This window comes from Silene latifolia, chromosome X, assembly GCF_048544455.1.
Source record: "Silene latifolia isolate original U9 population chromosome X, ASM4854445v1, whole genome shotgun sequence".
Taxonomy (NCBI): Eukaryota; Viridiplantae; Streptophyta; class Magnoliopsida; order Caryophyllales; family Caryophyllaceae; genus Silene; species Silene latifolia.
In genome coordinates this window covers 314,159,158-314,173,940 of record NC_133537.1, presented here as the reverse complement: position 1 = coordinate 314,173,940, position 14,783 = coordinate 314,159,158, and the positions used below count along the sequence as shown (strand labels likewise).

The 14,783-nt window shown below is 42.9% G+C and overlaps 1 protein-coding gene across 1 annotated transcript; it reads right to left on the bottom strand.

The window, feature by feature from the left end:
- Nucleotides 1-5,223: 5,223 nt before the first annotated feature.
- LOC141620560 (uncharacterized) lies at nt 5,224-9,511 on the bottom strand. The gene is made up of 4 exons (XM_074437399.1): nt 7,854-9,511; nt 6,629-7,140; nt 6,342-6,583; nt 5,224-6,207 (listed from the first exon to the last, which is right to left on the bottom strand). The coding sequence occupies exons 1-4, from the start codon at nt 9,509-9,511 to the stop codon at nt 5,224-5,226; spliced, it is 3,396 nt and encodes a 1,131-aa protein (XP_074293500.1).
- Between the last annotated feature and the right edge of the window lie 5,272 nt (nt 9,512-14,783).

Genomic DNA, 14,783 nt, shown 5'->3' with positions numbered 1-14,783 from the left:
TTTTTTCCCGCTAAACTACTCACACCTTATTTCTATTGAAAACTAATATTTCTTAAAATAACTCGTAAATTGAAGTAATAAGGGCTGTTTGGTCGGGGATCTACAAGAAAGGGTTAGGGAATCACAGTTGATGATTCCCTTTGTGTGTGTTTGTTTGACAAAAAACAATCATTCCATTACCCCCTCCTTTACCGCCAATCTGCTCTAACTCTTTACCCCTCACCATCCCCACCTCTAACATCCACTACCATCATGGCAGCCCTGCCGTCCCCCACCTTTAACACCCATTACCAAAACACCCCATGTAACACCCCCATATACCAAGGAGCCTTAACAAGACCTTCCCTAGCATATAAAGGTGTTACCATCTCGGTTACCCGAGAAAAGTAATAATCAAAAGTCAATAAAAGAACATTTACAATTATTACAAGTGATCTAACCAAACTACTAAAACAAAAGATACAACTCAACATCCTTATGTGAACTATCTCTGACGTAACTTGCGAAAGACCCTGCCAAGACTCCAGCTATCATCCAAGACCTCACCTGAAAGACCGACTGCTTACCATAAGGGATCACGGCAGACACAACAGAACAAACAAAGACAAACCACACAAGGTCAGCAACTGAGGCAACACAACAACAACCATAGACACTACACAAGTACGCAAAACACACACACACCACATCTCCAATCAATCACCATCACCGACTGTCCACTGGACCAGCCCTGCCAGTGGGAGACCGCAGCCGTTCCCACCTAAGCCCCGCTCATCATACTGAGCGATAACCCTGTCCCATTAATGTGCACATCCCCTCCCGTGGTGGGTTCCACAGAGGGCGAAACTAGGGCGTGAAGCCACTCCCGCAAGTGACTCCACTCAGCCGAGGACGCACCTCGAGAACCATAGACAATCATTCACATTCAGCTGCACCACCACAACAACAAACGAAACAACACAACCCCAACCGATTACCTTAATCAAACAACCACACTGACACTACAATCAACACAACAACCGACACACTAAACAACCGACAGAAACTGAGTAGGCGAACCTACCTTTAGCCAACCGTAGCGATTCCTTGATCAATCACATGACATCAACGAAGCAAGCAAAACCCCTATGCAAACAGTACAAACACCTATTACTATCGCTACCAACCTAAAAGAAACAACAACGACAAAGATGATGATGATGACATACCTATGCATCGCATATCGGCGTCAAGACCGCTACCCGACTCAAGCAACCTATCCCCAAGGCACAAGCATCCTCAAAGGCTCCCATGGAAGGAACTATGGTGAAGGAAATGAGGTAAGGCGACATCTAGGTCTGAAAGAAGGAGGCGGAAATGATTTGCGATTCTACTTTAACACGATTATAAACCCTCGCTGAAAAGACGCTACTCGATCGAGTAACCAACTCACTCAATCGAGCGGCCTCTACTCGATCGAGTACCCAAGCTACTCGATCGATTAGCCTCGACTAGATCGAGTACCACTCATCCCAAGGCCTATCACAACACGAGACACCACTTGTACGAATTCCCAAAGGCTACAACACGCCTCTAAGGTCGGTCAACGGGTCCCTAAAAGGACGGGTATTACAGTCTTCCCCCCTTAAAAAGAACTTCGTTCCCGAAGTTCGACTCATCCTCCCCCAAACCACAAGACAAGAAACTAAGGTCGACACCACCGTTTACCCGACACAGGTCAGCAACTCTCTAGAAGTATTATCTCACTACGTACCTGTAACAGTGACTAATAATGAGACTAAAACATGCTACGAACCATCAACAACCATGACTAATATCGAAACATCCGAAAATAAAAGCATTCAAACAATTTAAATCTGGAAAAGTGCCTGTAACAGTGACACTCGATCGAGTTGGTCAGGTACTCGATCGAGCTGGCCCTACTCGATCGAGTATCTTAGCTACTCGATCGAGTAGCCCGAGATCAGAATACCCCTCCAATAGACACACCTGCAGCTACTCGATCGAGTGAGGGGCACTCGATCGAGTTGCTATAGGTCAAGAATTGCCCAACAATCCAAACACAAGCTATATAATCACATAACTACGAGTCGGGATGATAACCCGGCCACAAATCCTGTAACGCAAGTCCAGAAATAAGCAAGTACGGCCTTATGGCCACCGATACAAATCAAGTTCGAAAGAAAAGTACCAACTGAAACAACTAACATCCATCATAACCTACAAACATAACAGGAAGAAACGGAGTATCACTCCTGCTGCTGCTGCTGCTCGTTCATCACGGCATCCTCATCTCCACCACCACCACCCGAAGTGCTTGCTCCTGACGCACCAAGACCCGCATCACCACCGGCTCCAGCATCTGGTCTCACGTACCAAGGGGTCAAACCACCATAAGGGTATAACTGAGGCGCTCCCCATGTATACATATCCACCCCATAAGAGTGGAAAACCCCGCTGCTGTCCCCGACTCCCCTCCACCAAACCGGATGAGGCCCCGAGGTCCCAATTCCCTGAACATACGCCATCTCATGCAAGTTCCGGATCGTCAAGGTAGAGGACACTCTCTCGGCAAGGTAGCTCTCACGCATCTCTGGGGTATCAAAGAAGGGTAACCAGGAAACGGATACTGTGGTGGTACCGGCTGCTGTGGCTGAGTCTCAGCCACACTCTCTCGCACTCGGCGTGGCCCTCTCCCCATCCTAGATCGATCCTCCTCAGCCCTCACGTTCTCCCCCTTCCTCGGCTCAGGCATGACTCGGAGGATCTCCGGGTGGATGAAATACGTCTGCCTCGCAGGACGCGCATCCTCCTCCTCCTCCTCATTAGAATCGGCAGATATACCTGCCGCAGGTAAAGGCTCTGTCGGTGGGAGGTGCTCAGGAGCTGGTATCTTCATCCAACTCATGCCCCACACCCTCCACGCTAAACTGCCATCCTCCAAGGTTCTCAACCATTTCAGGTCGAGGAAGTAAGCTCTGTCCAAGGTAGCTACCGGGGTGGCTAAAGGGGTGTAGGTCGGGGAAGCCTCAAAGGAAGTTAGCTTCTCAGCTAAACGTGTGGCAATGGCACCACAACTCAGGATCCTAGTGTCAAATGAGGCCATCAAAGTTAAACTGGCACGTACTATGGCGGGAGCACTAAAGGTCACTCTCTCAGTCCGCTCGGGGTTAAGGTACGCCATCAGAAGCATCAACTCGTGTGAGTTCAACTTAATTACATCCGATCTCTCGTAGAGGAGACACGACAAAGCACGAAGAAAGATCTTCAAAGTGACATGTTGCACATCATTGATCAACATGTTACTAGCAGTGGGAGCTGATTTTCCGGTGATACAAGGCATAAGACTGCAAACCCCACACTCGGACGGTATGTCACGAAGGGCTCCCTTGGCAGACTTAGCCAAGCCAAGGTGAGAAGCAAACAAGTCCATGGTCAAGACAAAGCTGGTGTTCATGAGGCGGAACTCCACAGTTTGTTCCACCGGCTCGTATTTAAACGAGCTCATGAACTCGAGGGTCAGAAAGGCATACGAATGCTTTCGTAGGCGATATAGTCCGGTCAACTCCAAAGTCTCAAAGATGTGTCTGACATCAGTCTCAATACCCAAATCATCCAAAAGGGTCGTGTCAATGCAGCGGGTCGGTCTCATCTTACGAGTCTGTAAAGCCACAAACCTTTTTCTTTGTGTGAAATCAACAAATACCACAGACGGGTACTCGGGTATAGCCGGTACTACCGGTCCACTCCCCTCCCCGATTTCGGGCTTAAAAGCCCTACCCCTCTTACTCTGTCTGGTCCCTACTGTCGGTCTCGACATCTGTTTCAGCATACAATTTAAATATACCACCACATATACACTAAAACATACAAAAGCATACATGTTTGATCATAAAAGAATCATCTAAGTACACACTATCACCAACAATCCCAAACTTACGAGTAAAATTTCCAATTTCCAGTTATCAGACGGTCTCTACAGCTGTAAAATTTTTGACATATTTGGCATGAATTATCATTATTACTACCTCCTTTATAAAGCAAACCTTCAAAACATCTTCATATACCAACCAATTTCACAATAACATGAGACGAAATTCAGTTTGGGCACTTTTAAGACGAAGTTTTTAGACAAATTTTTGAGTGAAAATCACAAAAATCAACCCTATACATGATATATATAACACATATTACTCAATTTTCATCTTTTTACATATAATAGACAACCAAAAATCAATTCAATTTCTCAAACCCTAAAAATTTCGAGACATCTTTTTTTCCCAATTTGATTCGATTTTTGCATAATTAACAACAATAATCATCAAAGGAAAGCACCTAGATCATATTGCAACAATTAGAAGCAAATTTTAACACATGTAAATCGATTTTTCAACACTTTTCATCATCCTACATGATTCTAACTAATTAAAAATATCAAAATAGAGTAAGCATTCATACCTTGATCAATTAGAAAGCAAAAAGAACGAATTCAAGCAAGAAAATCACCAAATTGAAGCACCACAATCACAAGAATCAAAGGGCTTGAGAGGGATTTGGGAATTAGGGTTTGCGAAAATAAGGAAGGAGCAGAAAGAATGAACAAAAGAAAGGGTTTATGAACCCGCTATTTTCTGGGTACTTTAGCACTTACTCGATCGAGTAAGTATGGTACTCGATCGAGTGGCCTCCACTCGAACGAGTTGGAGCTACTCGGTCGAGTTTCCGTAGGGAATTCCAACTTTCTCGACGTTATAGCTTCCTAACTAGATCGACTGAGGTCTACTCGGTCTAGTAAGCACTCATACTCGGTCAAGCAAGGCTAGATACACAGTCAACAATTACGAGTCTAAATAAAATCCCTGCAAAACAGCAACGCGTGTCTATTCCAAAATAAGTTTGGAAACCGTCACAGATTATTATACCAATTCACGTATTATTACTACTACACAAGCTCAAAACATATATCCTTGCAAACACATTACTCCACTAATCACATTCGTTTTATTTTATGCCAACCGTTAACCAATTAAATGTTTAATCTCTTAGTTTTATTTTATCATGCATATCCTCCTATTTCTACTCATACAAGTGTGACTATGTTAAGAGAGGTAATGTTGTGTGTTATTCATTAATTAGCCTTAACTCAGCTTAAATAGATTACACATAGACGGACTCCGTCATTTGGGCTTCATAAAATACAATACATAATCCTAATACCCCCCCTCAAGCTGGAGCATGAAGATAAAGAATGCCCAGCTTGCGGAGTAGACATGTAAACTGTGGAACGCCGAAAGCCTTCGTAAAAATGTCAGCTAGCTGTTCATTTGTCGAAACATGCCTCGGAGAGACCAAACCGTCAACGATCGCATCGCGAATGAAATGACAGTTGATCTCAATGTGTTTGGTTCGTTCATGAAAAACCGGATTACGGGCCAAATCCAACGCGGACTTGCTATCAGAGAAAATGGAGATGGGTGCCGTGACAAGAACATCAAGGCTAAGTAAGAGGCCTTTTAGCCACTTCAATTCACACACCAGCTGAGTCATAGACCGATATTCTGCTTCATTAGAAGAAAGGGAGACGGTTTGATGTTTCTTGGTTTTCCAAGAAATAGGAGAGTTGCCAAGAGTGACAAACCAACCTGTAATGGACCGTCTTGAAGTGGGACAACCTCCCCAATCGGAATCACACCAGCCAGATATAGAGAGAGGACGATCAGCACGTAGAAGAATACCTTGGCCTGGACTACCTTTAAGATAGCGAACAACACGATGAGCAGCTGCCATATGCTCACTATGCGGGTTGCTCAAAAAGCGGGACAAAATATGTACTGCATAAGACAAATCAGGGAGCGTCACTGCAAGATAAACAAGACGACCAATGAGTCGCCTATAGGCCTCAACATCCTCACACAACGGACCAGAAGCGAGCCCAAGTCGGTGATTTTGCTCGATGGGCGTAGCCGCGGGTTTGGAACCAAGAAGACCTGTCTCAGCAATTATATCAAGAGCGTACTTCCGTTGACTAAGATAAATGCCCTCTTTGCTTCGCGACACCTCTAGGCCAAGAAAGTATTTAAGTTTCCCCAGGTCTTTCATATGAAAACATTCACCCAAATAGGACTTAAATTTGGCAATTGCAACTGAGTCGTTACCCGCAATTACAAGATCATCCACGTAAATAAGGACAAATAAACGGACTGTATCCTGCGCAAAAGAAAATAAGGAGTAATCGGAATAAGATTGAACAAACCCAAAATCTTTCAATGCAGCGGTCAATTTGGCAAACCAACACCTCGGTGCTTGTCGTAACCGTACAAAGATTTCTTTAAACGACATACCTTGCCTTCCTTGCCTCGACTGAAACCCGGAGGGAGTCTCATATAAAATTCCTCGTCAAGTTCCTCGTGCAAGAACGCATTGTGCACATCTATCTGGTGTAATTTCCAATTGTTTATAGCTGCAACGGTCAAGAAGGCACGAATGGTGACCATCTTAACTACAGGTGCAAACGTTTCTCCATAATCCAAACCTTCAACTTGATGATTACGAAAAACAATAAGGCGAGCTTTAAGGCGTTCAACTGTACCATCAGATTTATATTTAATTTTATAGACCTACCGACAACCAAGAGCCTTTTTGTCAACGGGAAGATCGGTGAGCTCCCATGTTTCATTTCTTTCGAGAGCATCGATTTCAGCCTTCATGGCTTCACACCAACCACTGTCTCGGATGGCTTCTTTAAAGGACGGTGGTTCAACCCCGGAGGTAATAGCTGCAATAAAAGATCGATGTTTCTTCGAAAAAGAATTGCAATTAATATAATTTGCTAAGTCATAAGGCGTACCTAAAGACGACGTGGAAGTAGTGGAAGAGCTAGAGGACGAGGATGGATTGCGTGTCGTGCAAAACACATAGCCCTGGAGTTGAGAATTCGGAAATTTAATGCGATGACCTTTACCCATATTCTCATCGACATTTTGGCCATTATTTTCAACCGAATTCGTAGCATTCCCTGTACCCGTATCCTCCGACCCATTATCCAATGTACCCACGTCAGTAGCAGGCCCGGCTGTATCCGGCCCACTGCCCATTTCTCCCGTAGCAGGCCCGACAGTAGCTTCCCCCCTGAATGTGTTCCTGGTGTGTCAAAGGATGAAGAACCATTAAATGGTTCATCGGAAAAAACAGTAGGGGAAGGCACAGTGGGCGAGGTTGTGGTAGAAAAAGGAAAGACCGACTCGTGGAAAACAATGTCACGCGAAACAAAAAACGATTTCGTCTCAAGGTCATATATTTTCCACCCCTTTTTTATCGCTCGGGTATCCAACAAAGATACATTTTAGACTTCTTTTGGCAAACTTATCTCCATGAGTGACCTGATTATGGGCAAATGCTAGACAACCGAAAACACGCAAATTGGCATAAGATGGTCTGACTCCATACAAGCATTCATAGAGAGTTTTATTATCAATGAGAGGAGAAGGGGTACGGTTGATAAGAAAGACAACAATAAGTATACTTTCACCCCAAAACGATTTATCTAAATCAACTTGGAATAAAAGAGATCGAGCTACATTCAAAATATGACGATGTTTGCGCTCAACCCGCCCATTCTGTTGAGGCGTACCTACACACGACTTTTGAAATCGAATCCCATGAGCAAAAAAATATCCCGCCATACAATTAAACTCCGTACCATTGTCACTTTGCACAACTTTAAGAGTTTTAGAGAGAATTGAGTCGAGACCAAATTAATGAAATTCATAAACATATCGGTCACCTCTGTTTTATCAAGCAATAAATAAACCCAAGTAGCGCGAGAAAAATCATCCACTATTGTCAAAAAATACTTCGCACCACAAGATGATGAAATGCGATAAGGACCCCATAAATCACAATGTATGAGATCAAAAACACACAAAGCACGCTGTTCATTATTGCAAAAACTACAACGATGTTGCATGGCTAAATGACAAACATCGCACACCCAATATTTATTAAAATTCAAAGTACTAGCAAAAGGAATGGTCTTGACGACTTGATCAGACGGATGCCCAAGACGATGATGCCAAAGGTCACGAGAGCCCAGAGCACTTACTTGATGAATATCCGTCGAAGGAGCACATGCACGAATCCAATACAATCCATCCCGTAGCTCACCTACTCCAATCGTCGTCTTCAAAGAACGGTCCTGTATAAAACAAGAGTTTTTAGCAAATTCTAACACAAAATCACGATCGGAGGTAAGCTGAGACACGGATAACAAACTACATGTAAGGCTCGGTACATAAAGAACTCGACTAAGGGAAAGAGAAGAGTTAATATACGCCAAACCCATGATAGTGGACACAACCCGCTGCCCATTAGGGAGACCAACAGGTCGAGCCGCAATAGTATGACAATCCGTTAAACAAGAAATATCTTCTGTAACATGATTTGAAGCTCCTGTATCAATAATCCAAAAACACATACCACTGAGACGATCCGAGGTAAGCACGGAATTCATTGAGACACCCGAGACCATGTTGGCTTGCACGATACGGTCTGAAGCAGCTCCTGACCCGCTGCCCGAGGCCGCACCGGTGGCACCCGAACTGTCACGCGGTCCAGCAGACGAACCAGAACCCCCACGAGAACACCTAGCAGCCCGAACCCGTCGCAATTCAGCAAGAGAACGGGGGCGATCAACCCACAAATCCGGAAAACGCTGCAATTTAATATAACAAGTGGAGGACTCATGGCCTCTTGTATCACAAAACTGACAGAATAAGGGCTGACGCGGTGTGGTAAAAGCAACGGCATCATTAGCTTCCACCACAGACTGGGAGGGAGAACGAAGCCGCTCCTCCTGGAGAACCGCGTGATAAGGATGAGTAAGATAAGGGAGGGGGTCCAATTGAAGTTGTTGTGACCGAATATTACCATACAAAGTGGAATCAAGTCCCATAAAAAATTGACGGAGACGCTTAGTAGCATCAGTACCGATATTACACTTGCAACCTCCACACTGACAAGCAAAAAGGGGCTCATGGACAGCAAGAGAGTCCCAAATAGATTTAAGTTTTCCGTAATAAGTCATAACATCCATACCTTTAGTTTGAATGCAATTATGAAGTTGAGTTTTGAGATTATGAATCACAGTACCGTCAACAACCGAGAATTGCGCAACCAAATCTTTCCACAAAACGGATGCATCCTCGACATACGAAATCATGTCACGGAGAGAAGGATCGATGGTGTTGTGTATCCATTGCACAAGAGTACAATGAACAACTTCCCAATTTTCAAGGTAGAAGGGATCATTCGGCTTTTTGATTGAGCCGTCGATGAAACCGTATTTGCGGCGCGATTTCAAGGACATTCGCATAGAATTCTTCCAATCGTCGTAGTTGTCACGACGGAGGACCACGTTCGAGATTTTTGCCTCGGGAACACCATGGGAACCGAGGTAGTATGGTGAAGTTGAATCAATTTTAGGAGTCGGAACAACGTCGTCGTCACTGGCCATTGCGACGGAAGAAAGGATCTTCGTCGTGTAGGGTTTTGTTTTTTATTAGGGTTTGTCGTTATTAGGTTTTCAGAAGATCGAAACCTAATCCTGATACCATGTTAAGAGAGGTAATGTTATGTGTTATTCATTAATTAGCCTTAACTCGGCTTAAATAGATTACACATAGACGGACTCCGTCATTTGGGCTTCGTAAAATACAATACATAATCCTAATAGACTATAACAAAGAAATTCCAATCACGCACTAGTATCTTTGACAATGTAACCACTAATCATATCACTTTAAGCATTCATCTAATCATTCAACCATTACTTGCCATTCAAATCTACTAGAAATTTAACTATACCACAACATATACAAACTAGTTTTCTCAACTTGATCATGTCACATGTGGAAGCATTCAACCAATCATCTATCATATTCATCCAATACTATTTTGATAATCATCACCACAAATCCACAACTTATAAATTATCAGTATTACTACACACACAAGGCTCACAAGTTCATCATATTGACCACTAACACCAACTATCCGGAACAATCGTCACCATCACTACATCATACCCACTGTCATGTACTACGAGATTTCCACCACTTCCACTACTTTCATGCACCTCCATCTCTAATCATACGTATTATTATCAACAGAGATTTCATCGCAACTAATTCTATCGTAACCACTATTCACGCAGCTATTTCTAACATAACCACTATACACACTAGGCACATAATTATCGACTCAACTTTCCCTTACCCAGTGACTGGCTTAAGCATAATGGGGCCATGATTTTGAGATGAGGGCGCCTACTCACCCAAAATCTAGCATTGGCTGGGGCTCCAAATATACATACACCAGGTTCATTTTATTAGACTCTCTACGTTCATTAGGCTCATTTATTACAGGTTCCAAAATCGCCGCTCTGATACCACTTTGTAACACCCCCATATACCAACGAGCCTTAACAAGACCTTCCCTAGCATATAAAGGCATTACCATCTCGGTTACCCGAGGAAAGTAATAATCAAAAGTCGATAAAAGAACATTTACAATTATTACAAGTGATCTAACCAAACTACTAAAACAAAAGATACAACTCAACATCCTTATGTGAACTATCTCTGACGTAACTTGCGAAAGACCCATTCCTGCCAAGACTCCAGCTATCATCCAAGACCTCACCTGAAAGACCGACTGCTCACCATAAGGGATCACGGCAGACACAACAAACCAAACAAAGACAAACCACACAAGGTCAGCAACTGAGGCAACACAACAACAACCATAGACAATACACAAGTACGCAAAACACACACACACACACCACATCTCCGATCAATCACCGTCACCGACTGTCCATTGGACCATCCCTGCCAGTGGGGGACCGCATCCGTTCCCACCTATGCCCCGTTCATCACACTGAGCGATAACCCTGTCCCATTAATGTGCACATCCCCTCCCATGGCGGGTTCCACGGAGGGCGAAACTAGGGCGTGAAGCCACTCCCACAAGTGACTCCACTCAGCCGAGGACGCACCTCGAGAACCATAGACAATCATTCACATTCAGCTGCACCACCACAACAACAAACGAAACAACACAACCCCAACCGATTACCATAATCAAACAACCACTGACACTACAATCAACACAACAACCGACACACTAAACAACCGACAGAAACTGAGTAGGCGAACCTACCTTTAGCCAACCACAGCGATTCCTTGATCAATCACATGACATCAACCAAGCAATCAAAACCCCTATACAAATAGTACAAACACCTATTACTATCGCTACCACCCTACAAGAAACAACAATGACAAAGATGATGATGATGACATAGCTACGCATCGCATATCGGCGTCAAGTCCGCTACCCGACTCAAGCAACCTATCCCCAAGGCACAAACATCCTCAAAGGCTCCCATAGAAGAAACTATGGTGAAGGAAATGAGGTAAGGCGACATCTAGGTCTGAAGGAAGGAGGCGGAAATGATTTGCGATTCTACTTTAACACGATTATAAACCCTCGCTGAAAAGACGCTACTCGATCGAGTAACCAACTCACTCGATCGAGCGGCCTCTACTCGATCGAGTACCCAAGCTACTCGATCGAGTAGCCTCGACTAGATCGAGTACCACTCATCCCAAGGCCTATCACAACACGAGACACCGCTTGTACGAATTCCCAAAGGCTACAACACGCCTCTAAGGTCGGTCAACGGGTCCCTAAAAGGATGAGTATTACACCCCGCCTATGACTGACATAGACCACAAGCGAAACCCTACCTCCATCTGAAAAACTGCACCCCACCACCATAAACACCAACCTTAAGCCAAATAAAGAGAAATTAAATGACGGTGATGCAATTGCTAATAATAACCAAAACCAATTGTTTGTTGCAACATGTACATAAATGTAAAGATAAGAGGCTGTTTATGGTGCTGTTAATTGGTTGTTCAACACTTCAATTTTTGGATTTTGATTCAAAAACAAGAGTGGTGAATTAGTGGTGTTGATTCCTCAAAACTAATACGAGCATTCTTTTTAGGATGTGTACGACATATTTGACAACCCTGGAGTGCCGACGACGGTAACAATGTCGTCGGCGTCGGTGGCCGTTGAGTGTGATGGGCGGAGGTATTCTTTAAAATTTGTGTTTGTTGGTGGTTGAAGATAGAATGGGTGGTTGGTTGATTCAATGTTCTTTCATTTGACGAAGTAATGTGGACATCGGCCCACCTATAAGCCCGGTCGATCTGCGGACGTGCAGCAGTCTTTTGAAAGCCACACACAGCGGCGTAAAAATGCTTTCGACCGGATCGTTTTAGATCGGTCGGTTTCGTCTCGGTAAGGGTCTCGAAACGATTAGAGATGTTTGTAGTCGGCACCAAGCATTTGTGGGATGCTTGGAACCCGTTCGAATCCACTTTATACCTCGGTCAAATGAAGCATAAAGCAGGGTTTGATATAGGTACTAAAGATAAAGAATCGTCCCTCTTTAGCATCCTATCTCTAGAATGACTCTCGTACGCCCTGGATAAGGTCGTCCACTATCCAAAGTTTTTGAGTAAGAGGTGAAGGTATGTATTGGGAAGCCCTTAAATTAGACACCTAATCCCACCTGCGGTAGCGGCCTCTACTGATCGATCTTGGTTGGTTGAATGCAAAAGTTGATAAAACGGTTTAAATTCATGAATGCGCATCCAATAATTTAAACCTAACATGTGAGATCTTTCTGAGTCGGTTGATTTAATCCAAGTATCAAGTATAAGATGTCGAGTTGGATTTATGGTTGATTTGCATGCAAGACGGAAGTTAAACATCCATTTACCGTATTAGGTTTATGGTGCATAACGTGATCCATTTGTCTTAGTAAAGCATTTTGCAAATGTGATTTTTGAATGAGCAAATAGTCATCTGATCCGTCCCATATCCGGGTTGGTCGGAGTCGGGATCGTCCTAGACTAATGCTGGAAAGGGAACAGACCCTGCACCAGGCGGCCACATGAGGCGCTAGCCTGTTGGCGGTGCTAGGGGATCTCCCCTGGTTTTGAAAAAAAGAAATAAAAGGCATGTTTAGGCGCGGGTCAGTTAACGGTTATATGCCGTGCTCTGACCATTCGAAAAACGTTTATGAAATGTGTTGAAAAGTGGGTATTTAAACCCGTTTTGGTTTGAAAGGGTCGTTTAGACCGTATTTGTTGATTTGAAGAACGAGACACGAATAATCATAATTATTTTGATGATATTCGGTGTCGGGTTCGACTCGACATGGATAGTTTTGAGAATGATCATGAACTAATTGTTTTAAGTTCATTTGAATATAATTAGTCGATACTCATCATCGTACCTGGGTTGAAATCCGGCATGGTATGTGGAACCAAGGATGACTTTGTGTTGGTGACTAATATGTTTATTTTGGAAATGTAAAGAAATGATGAAAGGCTTTAAATTACCTCTCAAAATGTAAAGAAATGAAATAAAAGGCTTTAAAATACCTTTTAAATGTTATTAACCAAATATTATCACCGGAACACGGATTAAACTGTCATGGTATTAGGAACCGAGGGCGAAAAATGTTTTATGGTTAAAAACTTGTAAAAGCAAATAAAATAAAAGAGGTTTGAAAATATTTCAAATGGTAAAAACCGATTACAAATATGAAAATAGATTAATGAGGAAGGACGGGAACAAACACGGTTGAGTTCTGACCTGGGCACTGGTCGTGATCCCTCGTGAGGGTTTAGTTTTCAGTACTTGTCGTTAGGAGCACCTAGACCAAAACACAATTTATAACTTCACAAACAACTCTACAATTAGTAAAGAGGCAAGTAAAGGTCGGATCCCAAGGGACGGGAATTGAGATGAGATTTCTATTGCAACTAGTGGTGTCTAAGGGTGTCACAATTGAGGTTTGAAGTAGAATATCACTAAACTAAATAGCAATAAAAGTAAACAAGCAAGATGAATTAAAAGGGGTGTAAACAATTGATAAAAGGCACTAGGGTGTCATGGGGTCATAGGGGATTCATGGGAATTGATCATACAAACATATTCTCAAATTATAAGCAAGCCATTATTGTTGTGATGGATCGAGTTGGTTTATATCTTACAATCCTAGGAAAGTTTGGGTCCCGGAGCCGAATCGATTAGATTGTACAACACCTACAAGTCGATTTAATCTTCCCTACTCAACTATATGTATGGTCTAATGAGACTCGAGTTGGTTTATGTCTTACAAGTCTCATTGAAAAGATAGGTGATGGGTAAAAAATGCAAGAATTCATAGGCTCACATTTCATCAAACATAACATGTGCATAAGTTGAGATCACAACAAGCAAGCAAATAAATTATGAAAACATATTAAATTAAGCATGAATCATTCCCCATGTTGGTTTCCCCTAATTACCCATTAACCCTAGATAAGGAAACTACTCACTCATTATCATGTTGAACATGCTAGCAAGGTTGTCAATCATATCAACAAAGTGAAACATGATGAATAAATGAAAGTGATTAACAATAATTAAAAAGGGATTAAGAGAATTATACCTACTAATGATTCCAATAATAAAGCAAAGAATAAAAGAAGTACTTGATGCTTGATTGGAAGGTTGTCAATCTCCCAATAATAACCCAAATAATCTTCAATTACCCAAAATAAAGGATGAACAAGAGAGAGATTAAGGAAATAAAACTTGTATTAAAACTTGATTAAATATTGATTACAAAATTAAAGAGAGATTTGATTGATATTAAC

What these genes read in the sequence shown, in the direction of transcription:
- LOC141620560 (XM_074437399.1), bottom strand. Translation starts at nt 9,511, where the DNA reads ATGGCCAGTGACGACGACGTTGTTCCGACTCCTAAAATTGATTCAACT. An exon ending in CGTTGACAAAAAGGCTCTTG is followed by an intron (nt 6,584 to 6,628) that starts GTTGTCGGTAGG and finishes CTGATGGTACAG; the next exon opens with TTGAACGCCTTAAAGCTCGC. An exon ending in GTCGAGGCAAGGAAGGCAAG is followed by an intron (nt 6,208 to 6,341) that starts GTATGTCGTTTA and finishes TCTTTTGCGCAG; the next exon opens with GATACAGTCCGTTTATTTGT.